Source organism: Apostichopus japonicus, chromosome 23 (genome assembly GCF_037975245.1).
Source record: "Apostichopus japonicus isolate 1M-3 chromosome 23, ASM3797524v1, whole genome shotgun sequence".
Taxonomy (NCBI): Eukaryota; Metazoa; Echinodermata; class Holothuroidea; order Aspidochirotida; family Stichopodidae; genus Apostichopus; species Apostichopus japonicus.
In genome coordinates this window covers 14,302,899-14,317,061 of record NC_092583.1, presented here as the reverse complement: position 1 = coordinate 14,317,061, position 14,163 = coordinate 14,302,899, and the positions used below count along the sequence as shown (strand labels likewise).

Here is a 14,163-nt window from a genome sequence, read left to right as displayed (position 1 = left end):
ATACCCCACGGTCTGCGGGTTAAAAATAAATTTCAAATGGGGCGACAAAGGCGAGGTAGAGTAAACCTTGTTATTGCATTGCCAATTACCTTAACGACGCTCTAATCATTACACGCGTTGTATGATGAGAGGAACCCTTTTTTTTCTGGTTTTGTTGCGTTGCTACGAAAAGGGTGGCATTGGTTTATTATGAGCTGCCATTCAACTTCACTTTCTAAACATCCACATATGTCAGAAAGACATAAGTTTTGTTTGTGCAGCCAAGTTAGATGACATATAACATAACATATCATTTGAACCAATGTAAATTATGTTAATCATGTAATAATATGTTGTATTTGAAAGCAGTGAAAAGCTTTGGTCCTGCAATATGCTATAGCTTACTCAATATTTTATAGCTGACTTAATATGCTAGCTTACTCAACATCGATGGGTTATAACCCATATTATAAAATATAAATGGATGATGCTGTGATATATGATTCATCCCAATCCATTAAATCTAGGTAAGAGGCGTATGATTGGCTACTAAGAACTCACCACAGGCTGATAGCTAGGACAAATTCTGACTGATGTTGAACCGTCTGCTACAATAAACAGTTTCTAACTCAACTGTACTGATAGTCACTTTCAGTCGCCTGGTGAAAAGTACAACGTAAAAGTGAAATCAAGAACAGAAAACTGATTCGGTTAAATCAAAATGAAACGTATGTTAAGACACAACCACGTGTTCCTGGAATCAGCGGCCTCGAATTTTGAATCTGTCAAGTTACGCCCTACCCCACCCCACTCCTATAAAAACCAAACAATTAGATCTGACACATAAGGTGCCTATTCGCAACATGACGATTGGCCTAAGGTTCCCTCCCCGCCCCACCCCCACCCCACACTCACCCCATCCTAATCCTTATTCTTATATTTGAAAGCAAACATGCGTCCTGTTGCAGTGTATATCAGGCTGTACACAAATGTAATTTATTGCCATGACGTTGGGCTTCTGCAATAACGATTTTCAAGTTACTGATTTAATGTTTGTTTATGTACCATATTGTACTGTATACCATTTTCGCTATATATTTGATATACACACTGTTGGTTTGACCGAGTGTAACGAAATAGAGTTTACTTATGAAAAAACTGTTACGAACCTAAAACGCAATTACATATGCATCTTCACGAATCGACGGTATTCATTCAGTTGTGCGATTTTTAGTAAATTTTGAACTAAGCACTTCAACTCTAAAGATCGGAGGCCAGTTTAAGTGGTTCAAGTAGATGGATTGTCACGTCTCTCCAAACGACCATCGTAACAAGTTTTACCTCTTCGCCATGAAAACTCCTGAAATAACTTAACGAAACCTAGACATGAACTCTAAAGCAGGGATGTTAATTTTGATGCAATATGCGAATCACGTCCTATCAAAATGCTTGAGATTGACAACGAGAAAAGAATAAACAATTTATCTTAAAATAGTGCAATATTTCCTGATAAATTGAATTTATGCAACACCATTGACCTGATGACTCAGTCTCGTTAGCGAGCTTGCCAAATATTGTAATGAATCGTGCATGAATTGGAATATACATATACTAATATATATATACTAATATATATATATATATATATATATATATATAAACATATATATACTAATATATATATATATATATATATATATACTAATATATATATATATATATATATATTATATGTTGCAATAATGTGTGTGTGTGGCTTAGTTTTGGTTTTGTTGATGTGTTGTAATCTTGTAGCCATCATTCAACAACTTCAAGCGAAGATAAACATTTACAAACAAATTAAAAATGACATAAATAATATTTAATATCCCTGTAACTTGTTATGGTTCTCTTTAAATACATATACACGCCTCATTTCAATTATGGATGTTCGCTAACATTTGTTTTTCTTCCTCTCTCATTCTTTCCAAGAAATCAGGAGTATATTAACCATCAATCGTTAAGTAACTTTATGATGCTTTTGGATTACGATTATTCTCGACTTTTCATAAGCAAGACTATTTTGTTTATACACTTTACAAGATAACACCTCCAAGTGTTATACTCTGTACCATCAGTACGATGTATATATATATATATATATATATATATATATAGTAGAGATCCCTTCATGTATACATTAGGTAACAGATCAGTGATCGAGTAACTTGCTAATTAGTGTCACTTCGTCTTGTATCTAAGCTCGCCGGTATATCACTGACGATTGACGAATAACTTATACCATTTTGTTTCTTTGAAGTAAATCTGTGTAAACTCTATTATTACTCATGTCAATATTTTCAGTCTCCTTTTACTTTGTAATCTTGAATTCCGTGTGGTTTAAACCTAAGATAGGACAGTCCTCGACATCGTTTACACACTTAACGACGTCTTGCAGTGCTATGGCAATTAGTGAAACAGCATATTGCATTTAACTACATACTGAACTAACATTGTTTATGAATTTACGTAATCCGTGTCCGTATCAATGAATATAAAATAGAAGTTCCATACCTTTATAGTATCCGATGAAGTTTGGTTTAACACACCAATTTTCAAGAGATTTAATCAAGTTATTTTTGACCATATTTGGAAGATCTATAGAGCCAAACATTTTTTTTCATATGTTGACAACCTCAACAGTTAATAAAAGAAATCAACTTTCGTTCCGATTCGTATATGCAAAGAAGGTGAGGTTTGTATACCAGCTATTAAAGTGTGGTAGGTCCAGCTTCACTACTTCTTGATGTTTTGCAGGTTTTTGCTTGTAAAGAAAATAGGCTTTCTGAGAACTACATAAACATCTATTGTCTGACATAAATACAACAAATATAAAAACTGTTTGTGTAATTAGTCCCATATAGTACATGTCTTGTGCTGCACACGGAAAAGATTATGTTTATTAAAAAGTTATTCCCCTTTTTTGCGTTCTATAGCTTTATGTTGGGCAAACAGCCAACTCTAGTCTTGGGTGGGATTTTATCCTTACAAATTTCTTGTCGCCTTGGCTTGAAGTATATTGCGTGATAAATTCCCCATATCTGCTTATCAGTAGCGAGCGGGGAAGGTAAACGGCAGCCATTTTTTGTTAACGATCATGATTGCTCGAGGTATTAATCAAGATAATGTGATGATTCTACGGGGTATAACACATTGACACTCCTAATTACATGATGTTAAACATTATCAACATGACTGATGGAATTATTCGTTTAACCTATAGCGAATACGCCGCCGTGAACCCTCTCCTTCCCTAGCTGCAACTTAAACCAAATCAAATAAAGATGTTTGGCCGTGTATTGTTTGTAACCCAGATTATGATGAAAATATGCCCCCGGGTCCGGAACAACTGACAGCTGACTAATCACATGACCCATATCTACGGGGTTAATCTTCCTTAAAATCGCCAGTGACCGGGAAGTGTCAGAGTCAACGGTTTATCATTTTAAGAATACAAATTACTATCTGGGATCCGCTTCTCTCTCCCTTTCTGCTCTTTCTCTCTACGGGAAAATGCAAAGAGCTTACATGGATTAAGTATACAGTTAAGTTTTTTTTTTGTTCATTCTGTATATAGGTTGCCGGCATATGTGAAACTGTTTCGGGGATTTATCAGGGGTAAACACGCTACCAATAAAACTAACATAAAAGTATGACCAATTTACTTGACGGAATGAAACATCTTTCCAAATTTAGATTATATTTAAAACAGGGATTATAATATAGAAGCATCGTAACATTAAATCAAATTTAACGCAGTTGTCACGTGGCACTAACTGCTTGAAAGTCTCGTTTCGGTGTTTGATATATACGTTACCGGCTTATCTACACACGTGCTTAACATACCCCGCAGTGCATGACAGATGAGTAGACTTGGCTATAGTTTCAAGTGGAGATAACCACCTTTTCAATCTAATACTAAAACAGGGCTTTTTTTTGGTTTTCAAATCCAAAATGGTAAGAATGGAAATATATATGTTTTAACTTAAAAACAGTCAACGAATGCACAGAAGTTATACCTATATGCCTCAATGAATTATACGACCTTTGGCTATACTTTGATACGATTAGACTTTTACATTTTACTCATCTTTCAGTAAATTAAATCAAAATAACAATAATAACTGCATGATACTTAGATATGATTACAGGTAGTGTTTTACATGAAAGTTCCACATTTGACTGATCTTTCGCCCTATTTAGGGCTCAGTTTTTCTTCTTTTTGTTTGTTTTTCATATTCATAGTAAATGTCTATATAAGGAACGTCTAAGAATGTTATATTCCGTTTTTAAAGCTCCCAACCTCTTTTTTACATTTTTTTGTTGGTTAAAATAATTACACCGTCAAATTTACATGTATCAACTTACTTATTTTCCTAAAATATTCTAGAAACAATTATTATACCTCTCACATTCCGATGAGCATCTCAATAGCTTTTACCATTATATATACTTTCTTCCCCATTTACTTCCGCGTCACAGAACCTTGAAAAGCTTTTCGTATCCTAATCGTCAGAAATTATCGACAAAGTTTTCTTATTTTTTTTTTTGGTTGCGAAAATTGATCGAATTTCAATCAAAACTAGTCTTTTGCCAGTCGACCCGTTTTAGATCACAAATGTTTCTTGATTAGATTGTGATGTTAGTAACATCGTTTTAGTAACCATGGAAACATCACATCATCAACCGCATTTTGCTTATTCCTGTTTTGTCACGACTCCCTCCACACAACAGTATATATATAAAATAACTGTAACGTGAGAAAGCACGAATAACGTGCCCTACCTATACACACATTGCATTTTCCAGAGATCTCCGTTTTGAGCGGAAGTAGCCATATATATATTAATATTCTCTATAATTCCTGGCTGTTATTCCCACTTTGAAGTAACATAACAGGTGTCTTCGTGACTCATAAAACATCTAATAAAACAAACAACATTGGTGTAGCCTACATCATATTACTATACGGAGGTCTTTACTGTGAGAAAAGAAATGACCCACTCTCTCCCACCCGAGCTTCCTCCTTCCCTACCCGACTCCCACCCCACTTTTTCCCTATGGTCAAATTGTCAACGTACATAGCAGCTAAGTCCTCGAATTAAGTTTCTTAACATAATAATGTATTCAGCTATTTTGCGAACGTTCTGTCATCGGAAGACAGAATATGTTGAACTTATTTGATATTGGTATATCACTGCGCATGCGTCTTAGTGCGGTTATTGTTGACGCAGTTCCTATACTACACACACATATATAGCAAGGAACAATTTAGTGTTCAGGTTTTGAGTAGCTATTTTGCAGGCTCTGAAATGTTGTCTGTCAACAAAAAAAATGGTTTCTTCTTAAATAAATAAAACTTATACAACTTTGCGCTCGAATTGAAATGTAACCATTTTGCATGCATTTTGTGATGCAATACTGGATAAATGATTCACTGTGTACTATGTAGTACAGTACATGACTTGCTTAATGTGTTAACATAATTACGTAGTGTATAGTACAGATGGCTTTGTCTATAGTAATTAGTGCATTGTTTGACTGGTATATATAGGCTACTATACACTATACATAAATTATATAGAACAGAACATGACTTATCTCTATAAACTATAGACATATACTATGTATAGTATATAAAATAATTCATGATAATATTAATAATGGTGATTAATTACGCGCGCATATCCACCCGAAAGAGTGCTCAAGGCGCGGGAGAGAAAGAGAGTAAAGGGAGCCAAAAAAAACACGAATGAATAACAGAATTATTGGTTAACATTGATGAATGTTTGACGCATAAGATGGGTTTTATGAAGTTTCTTTCTTCATGTCAAGACGTTTACCTTGTTTCCCCTCTCTTCGCAGATTCCAATTTCGTTCTTGGCAACGCCCAAGTGGTCAATGGCTACCCCATTGTTTACTGTTCGGATGGGTTCTGTGAACTCACCGGGTACAATCGGGCGGAGGTTATGCAGAAGAGTTGTGCATGTAAGTTCCTGTACGGTCCTGACACAGCAGTAGATACCATTATATCCATTGAAAATGCCTTAGAAGAAAAAGAGGAGTTAAAGACCGAGAGCATCTTCCACAAGAAGGACTGTAAGTATTCATTTTATCAGTCGCTGTATACCTTACCCCTCGTGAGGGGCCCGTATAGCCTCTATACCCCTCATGTACCCCTCTAATAAGTTTACTCTATATGGGTCCATTGTTTCGGAATATGATTTTTGACAATTTTTTAGCTATTCAAACAATCATAAATCAGCTGATTTAACTTTTGTGTGGGAGCTCTAGATTTTTGGGGAAGTTATGAATCATCTTGCCCATTTATTATTATTTTATTACTTTTAATGTATAAAAAAAAAAACCGTTAAAGACTGAAAACGTGGCAAATTTCGTCGGCACATTCTCACCACAAACATTTTTTTCCAAAGAAAATGTAAGATTTGCTTCCCTTCTATATTTTGATCATTTCATGAAGGCTGTATAGGATGCAGAAAATTCAACGTATAATTTTTTGAAAATGCTTAATCCAAATCGTTTACAAAACAGTTCTGACCAAGTTGGATAGTAAATGGGTTTTACCAAAAACGAAAAAGTGAAGCAAAAACATTTATCGCACAATTCATTTGATGAAATATTTAGTGATTATTGCCTCGTTCAGTTTATGTTACCATTAAAGATTGTGAACGCAACTATTCTCGCAAAGACGAAGTAATATGCAAATAGGAGAAATAGGTCTACTCTTAGCTGTCAATAGGTCAACATACCCGCTTTGATTGTCTTGTTTTTATTTATCGTTTTGGCCGTTTAGCCCGGCATTTCTTGTCTATCAAAGTTGCATATATTAGGGTTTTTAACAAAACTGGGGGGGGGGGGGGGGAGGCCACTGGCTTCGGTCTGACAGGCATATTGAAATGAACTTAGAAGGTGCAATCAACATAATCAATTCAAACATACACTTATGTTTCCGTCTGAGCCTATGGAAAGCCAATTAAGCGGAAACTCGTTGATATTATCAGCATCGTCGTTGATTGGATGATCTTCATCTCCTACTTCAGCTACGTCGCTACGAAACCACAAGCAACGCAAACACTTACCTTCAACATCTTCAACGTCATTTACGTTGTTTGGCGTGATTATACGTATATGCCATAACCACAAATGCTTGAAGAAACGATCAAGTTGAAAGCATCAACTGTTTTTTGCTTCTTTGGCTTTCCATAGATGCTGTGTTTGACATGAACGTTTAATCCAAACTTCATTTTAGTTATTTGTAAGAGCTTATGTGCAATTTCCGTTGCTTATAAGGGCATTATGAAACGTAAAATAACTTGATATTCGGTTATTTTAAAGGTTAGTTTCTCCTCTTAATCGAGGATGACATAAAACGCACATGTATTACCACCAACAGTAATTCGCATATAATTCCGAGTGTACATGCTCCTTTAATGCATATCATATTTAAATTGACTGAAGTGATATTTTCAAGATGTCAACATTTGTAAAAGAATATATCATTCTATTTTGGAGTCGAGGAGGGCAGAGAGCTTTGATGAAAACCATTGTCGTGTTCACAGCTGTAGGTAATCACTTACGCGTTGCATCAGATACAGAAATCAATTCGCAGTTCATTAGCTGTAATAATAGTTCGGGTCTTCTAGTTGCAAGCTAAGCATTCCTCTCTGATAAATATGGAGCTGATAATGTTTAAAGGCTTCCGTAGGTGATGCCAGACAAACTCAATGTCAGTATGTACGATAAGTACATTTAACTATTGTAACATTATCTTATCAGCGGCCCGCATGGCCGTACAGTACGTTGCCTTTTATTTGCATTCGTTTCAGAAAATTTAGAGAAACATTTCAATTATTTTCCGGCTTCAAAGGCAACCGAATGTTATCCCTTTCCAAGTCCCAAAATATTGCCAAAAAAATGTTTTTTATCTGATGGAAATGACAGGGGATTTCCCTTAAAGTTTTGATACTGAGCAATAAAGAATATAAGTCGTGTTCTGCTGGGAAGCTAGCTATAAAGTAGTATCATGTTGTTGCTGAAGGGTTATTATTTTTAATTTTTTTTTCGTTTTCTTCACTATCATGGGCTTGTTTTATATTTCGTTTTTGCTTGCCCCTGCTAAGAATTATCTTTCACGTTTTGCTCTCTTAATCTGTATAATCCACTATATGGAATAACATTTACACATATCTTACACTTCTACAAATATTGTCAACAAGCATTCAATGCCGAGAGGCAATCATCAACGATCAGGTTTTTTTTTCTTTTTTTGCAGAATTGCTCACACGAGAAAATTAGATATCAGTTGACATTAAATTACTCAATTTTTCATTTATTTCGGCTTCTCGTACCCTCACTGACCTCTTTCTCAAAGGGAATAGTATGACGTCATAGAGCCCTCAAGCTATAAAGAATCCACTTAAATTAGTAATCAGTCGACAAAATGTAATAATCAAAGACAGGGCTAAAAGGTGACACAGCACTTGTGGCAGAGCTGTTTGGTAATTAAACGATCAGAAAGAGAAAACGAGATGGAATGTCAGTCAACGTGACTTTGTACGTTCAACTTATATATGTGGAATATATGTTTATATAGTATGATTTGATATTAGACAACGACTATCGTTGAATAAAATATTCTAGTATTAATAATTCAGCTGAAAGTATCTCTTGTGCTCTAAACTACACTTAAAAGGCCAATGCACGCAACACGTGTAATTGTATGCATACAAAATAATGTAAACCCTCTTACCCACAAACACACACACAAACGCACGCACGCACAATAATTAGTTCTTACTCTGGCAGCATGTACAATATATGTACACATACATACACCAACTTTTCAAATTTACAAATTATTTTCATAAAATTAAAAGTCGTTTCTCTTGATTTGAATGTTTAGTGCGTGTAAAACCATTGTATATGAGGATGACGGTTACACTCTCCGATTAATAGGTTGTCCAGCTCAGTCAGAGATCGTATATTATGTGTGTATAGTATGTGTGTCTAGTATGTGTGTCTAGTATGTGTGTATAGTATATTTGTCTAGTATGTGTGTCTAGTATGTGTGTCTAATATGTGTGTCTAGTATGTGTGTCTAGTATGTGTGTATAGTATGTGTGTCTAGTATGTGTGTCTAGTATGTGTGTATAGTATGTGTGTATAAAGTATGTGTGTCTAGTATGTGTGTCTAGTATGTGTGTCTAGTATGTATCTAGTATGTGTGTCTAGTATGTGTGTCTAGTATGTATGTCTAGTATGTGTGTCTAGTATGTGTGTCTAGTATGTGTGTCTAGTATGTGTGTCTATGTGTGTCTAGTATGTGTGTCTAGTATGTGTGTCTAGTATGTGTGTATAGTAACTGTGTCTAGTATGTGTGTATAAAGTATGTGTGTCTAGTATGCGTGTCTAGTATGTGTGTATAGTATGTGTGTCTATAATGTGTGTATAGTATGTGTGTATAGTATGTGTGTATAGTATGTGTGTATAGTATGTGTGTCTTCATGACGCTATATTTATTCTCTTCTTTTCTCAACAGCAACGCCATTTTGGTGCCTTTTGGATATCGTTCCAATTAAAAATGAAAAGAGCGAAGTGGTTCTGTTCCTGGCCTCACACAAGGACATCTCAAAACAAAAGACGACGTCAGATCGAGACAGCGAAGGTGACATTTTTAACACTCTTCTCTTTTTTTTCACTTAATTTACTTTTTCGTAGGAGAACAATGATGCATTTCGTATAGCCTCCCACCCCACCCCCATCCCCACCCCAAATCCCGAACACACTCTGATCTGTTTTTACCTCCATGGATCGACAGACTATTTTTGGAAATTTGAAAAGATGATCACTTAGGAACTGTTCCCTGTGGTTTGGTCGCTGAAATGTTCATAAATAATATACATTCCAACAAAAACAAACAAAAAGTCCACTCAGTATTTTGACTAAACAATGTTTTCAATACACATTAACAAGCTTTGAAATTCTTCTGGTGGGGCGCAGAAAGCTTACCCGCGGGTCCCAGTGTTTCCACCCATCCACAAGGATGGCACTCAGTTAGTAGACCACATGTCAATTACAATATCCACCCACCACCCCCCCCCCACCCCTTCACAATTCACGCCTTTGAGAACAAATTGACGCCCATGAAATAGCGCCTCTTGAACGCTTCACGTGTCAAACCAATATACTAGCCCCAGAACGTGAAACTGAACGGAGTATTTACCCTGCAATTTCCTTACCTTTCTTCAGATCCGGTATTGAATTGTCTGTGAATTTATACGTTGAATCTAAAAAAAAGTTATCTCTATGCTACGATCCTCATGATTAAAATTTAGCCGTTTTTAGCTCAAATCAAGAAATTCAAGATTCAGGGTTGGATTTTCAATTTCCAGTCATATCAGCGGTTTTGCATTATGCGAATTAGGTTTAATGTAATAACCATATACAACATTGGTATTTTTTGTTTTCTTAAAAAAAATAAGAAAATAAACTCTTCCTTTTTCAATATTCTAGAATCTCAACAATATTGACTATATAGAGCAGTTTATTACAGTAACACATCCGTGCTGGCCCCAAATTTATGCATAATTTTTGCTATTTATACTCAAGTTTTGCATATTTTTAAACTACTTTCCGGGGCATTCTGACTGGAGAAGACATCGTGGTTTGTTCAACGAGACAATAAAGACATATATATCGGTACAAAATGAAATACCGTATACCTCATGAACTTCACATAGCAGATTGCTAAAATATATTCAAATAATATTCAAATTAATGTGTTGAGCGGTGGAAAGTGACTATAAAAGACGAGAAGCCACTCTCATGATGGAAATCTGACCTTCTTTCGTCGCCGGAAGCTTTTTAACCAAATCTAAAGGGGGAAAAACAGAAAGAAACCATTCTTTGCGCTTCTTGTTTAACATTAATATATGCACAATTCATTCTTTAAGGTAGACAGTTAAGCTATTTCGAGTGTTTTAATAGCCGCTATTTATAAATTTGCACAGAAACTAAATTTTCTTCAACAATCGCTCTTCCGACTCAATATTGCTTCCCGACAATCCATTGCAATAGCTATAGCGAGTATCATTGACCCACAGGTTTAGTTTTACTTTTTGAGGGACATTGTAAGGCACCCGTCCCTCATATTCTGTTGTTTCATGTTACGACTTTATGGGAATTCGGAGAGCCATGTGTTAGCAATGTGATACAATGCTTGCGTATATATTGAAAATGTTATGTCCTATACATTTGTTGTTGTTTTCTAATCAGTTACAACAGTGACGTATAGAGGAAACATGTGATTTGAATGTATTTTTCTGGAATTGTCGTCTGCGTAAAGCCATCTGTGTATCATGCGCGCGTGTGTACACGCATATGTGCGTGAGCGTGAGGCAGTTGTATGCGCAACACGGGTGGGGGGGGGTACGCCTCCGCACCTTTAGACCACCGGGCTAAGAGTGTACGCCCTCTTTTCAACCTCACACAAACACAACCAAGAGTAGGCTATATATTAGCATAACATTGCGTTTAGAGCTTAGTTATAGAATGATTAATATTCATAATATGCCTCAGAATGCAACATTTTGACGTCCAAATTTTCGACTTAAGTGACCCAAAGGTCACACCTATCCTCCCTTTGTGAAACATTCATTCCCCCGGACCTTCCATAAAAATTAACCCCTTACTTAAATAAATCGGGGATATTTGGATCCCACCCCCCCCCCCTCTCCCGACCAATTTGTGCCTACTAATCACACATTACTTTGTATATTTTATCTATAGAGATCAAACCAAAGAGGAATGTATAGTTATACATTGCTTCTTTCTTGCCCACATCTATAAGCCTAAACTAAACTTAAACTTAATCATATAGGTCACGTACAGCAGCTATTGTATACTTTCTCACTCTCAAAACTCTCAAAATGCAAATTAACTCCACCATATTTTTACTTATTTCAGCATAATTAATTATGGTGATATAGTCAAGTCAAATGTGTGTTAATTATACATCGGATAGCAAGAACGATACATATCTTATAAATCATGAATATTAATGATGCAATCACGTGACATGTTTGGAATTATGATTCCCGTGCACTCATGTGTTTATAATCATAGTCACATCATGAACACGAGGCGACTTTTATTTATGTATTCATTCTATAGATTCCTCATGATGGTTACATATGTGCCACACATAGTAGTATTTAATGCAATATATCGATCAAGTTTTAAATCCCCCTGAAATGGGGAATTCATAATTTTGCGGTTTGTTAGAGTAGTGTTTATTCCAGAAAATGCAGTCAATATTTGATTGCAGAATGTTTTGGGATCGTTGGTTATCACTTGTCGTACAGCGAAGCCATTTGTAAGGACATTTTCTAACACTGTTTATAAGCATGTATAAGCCTAGATACTTCTCGAGCAATTTACATGAACAAAAAGTGACTTTAAAGAATCCAGTAAATTTTCTGAATTTGTGAGATATTGATTTTTTTGGAACCTTTGAAGAGGAATATGCAATTTTGATTTGAAAGAAATAGATACTTGGTATGCATAGCTAACAACCGCACTGTTTCATCAAGATAATTAACACGAAAATGACGTCATATACATACACATTCTAGTTACATTATTTAGAATTTCGGGGTAAAAGTCGAACAATAGAATGGAGTGAATAATTTACTTATTAGCGCCTGACCTGTTTCAGAGATCTTCACTATACATATATAGTAATACATAGCCTACCATATTCTAGTGCCAAGCCTATACGTGTACCTTTCAACAATGTTGATTATAGGCCACCTAACTTATATGATATGGGTGAAAGCCTTAACACGTTTCTTTTCGGTTTCATTAGTTTTAGGTGCGAACAATATGTTTCTTTACTTTTGAAAGTTAATAAATATACTGAATGTAGCAGTATATACGGTTGGCTTATACTTGTCAATGTTAGATAATATATATGTCTCTCATGTGATGACGGAAAGTTAGCTTACAACATGTGCGCATGACAGATAGTCATATCAGTATAGCAAAATCTCTGACGTCATTTAACAACAACTAATAACAGATGTCAGGCGAGAAAGCGATAAGGAAATGACAAGAATTTAGTGTTATGATAAAAACCCTCTCATGCAATCTCTCAATAGATGCGGAGGATGAGAGTAACTCAGATAGCGATTCATTGGTGGATGGCCCTCCGGCAAACTACAACTACAACAGGAGGAGAAGTAGAGCTGTCCTTTACCATCTCTCTGGGCATCTTAAACAACAGGAGAAAAAGAAACGGAAATTAAAACTCAACAGCGTAAGTATAAGTGACGGTATCCCTCCCCCCCCCGCCCCCACCCCTGCACCCTCTCCCACAAATATTAATGAGGTAACCACTAACGACTGATAGCGCCTTTTGCGAACGACCAAACGTAAATTGAGGTCTCCACGAACAACATATCATAGTGAAACCTCCATAAACCTTATGACTAATGTTACACGGATGTGTCCAGATAGGGAGGTCAGTAATCACAACAAAAGGCAAGGAGGCCTTTGCTATAATGATAAAACCGTATCAGGATAACTATATACTATGTCAAAATGGCGTAGCGAGGCATCTAGTAACGATAAAAGCGCAACGATATCTCACTGTGAACAAGGCGTAATGATGCCTCTGCTAAGCAGACAAATAAATGAGGTATTTATACTAAAAACAATGCGTAATGGTCCTCTATAAATGGCAAAACTTATGGGTGCCTCCTCTATACGAAGAAAATGGAATGCGGTATATATCCTCTAACGGAAAGCGTTATAATGACTCACTATCGTGACAAACGTGTAATGATACATACGGTCAAATGATATGAGTTTTTACTGATAGCAATACGCGCAATGAGGTATCTACTAATGATAAAACGTATGGTTGTCTCCTCTGCGGCAAAATTGAATGAGGCATCCACCAACGACAGGGCATATTAATACCTCACTGGTATAAAAAAAATAAAAAAATAAAAAATTACCAATAAGGATTATCAACTGCGAGTTTAGTTTTGAATACCGTCAGGAAAATGTATTGCAACGTTTGGGTATGACGTAATACTAAGTTGCTGCAGTTGTAAGAACATA

The 14,163-nt window shown here is 35.8% G+C and overlaps 1 protein-coding gene across 3 annotated transcripts in view; it reads left to right on the top strand.

Annotated features, from left to right (window-relative positions):
- Positions 1-14,163, top strand: part of LOC139964678 (voltage-gated inwardly rectifying potassium channel KCNH3-like) — a 117,313-nt gene that overhangs the window by 81,985 nt on the left and 21,165 nt on the right. For all 3 annotated transcript variants that reach the window (XM_071966500.1, XM_071966501.1, XM_071966499.1), the window contains exons 2-4: positions 5,884-6,117; positions 9,578-9,703; positions 13,197-13,354. In XM_071966500.1, coding sequence (XP_071822601.1) covers positions 5,988-6,117; positions 9,578-9,703; positions 13,197-13,354 — 414 coding nt within the window. In that variant the 5' untranslated portion in view covers positions 5,884-5,987. The remainder of the gene's footprint in view (positions 1-5,883; positions 6,118-9,577; positions 9,704-13,196; positions 13,355-14,163) is intronic.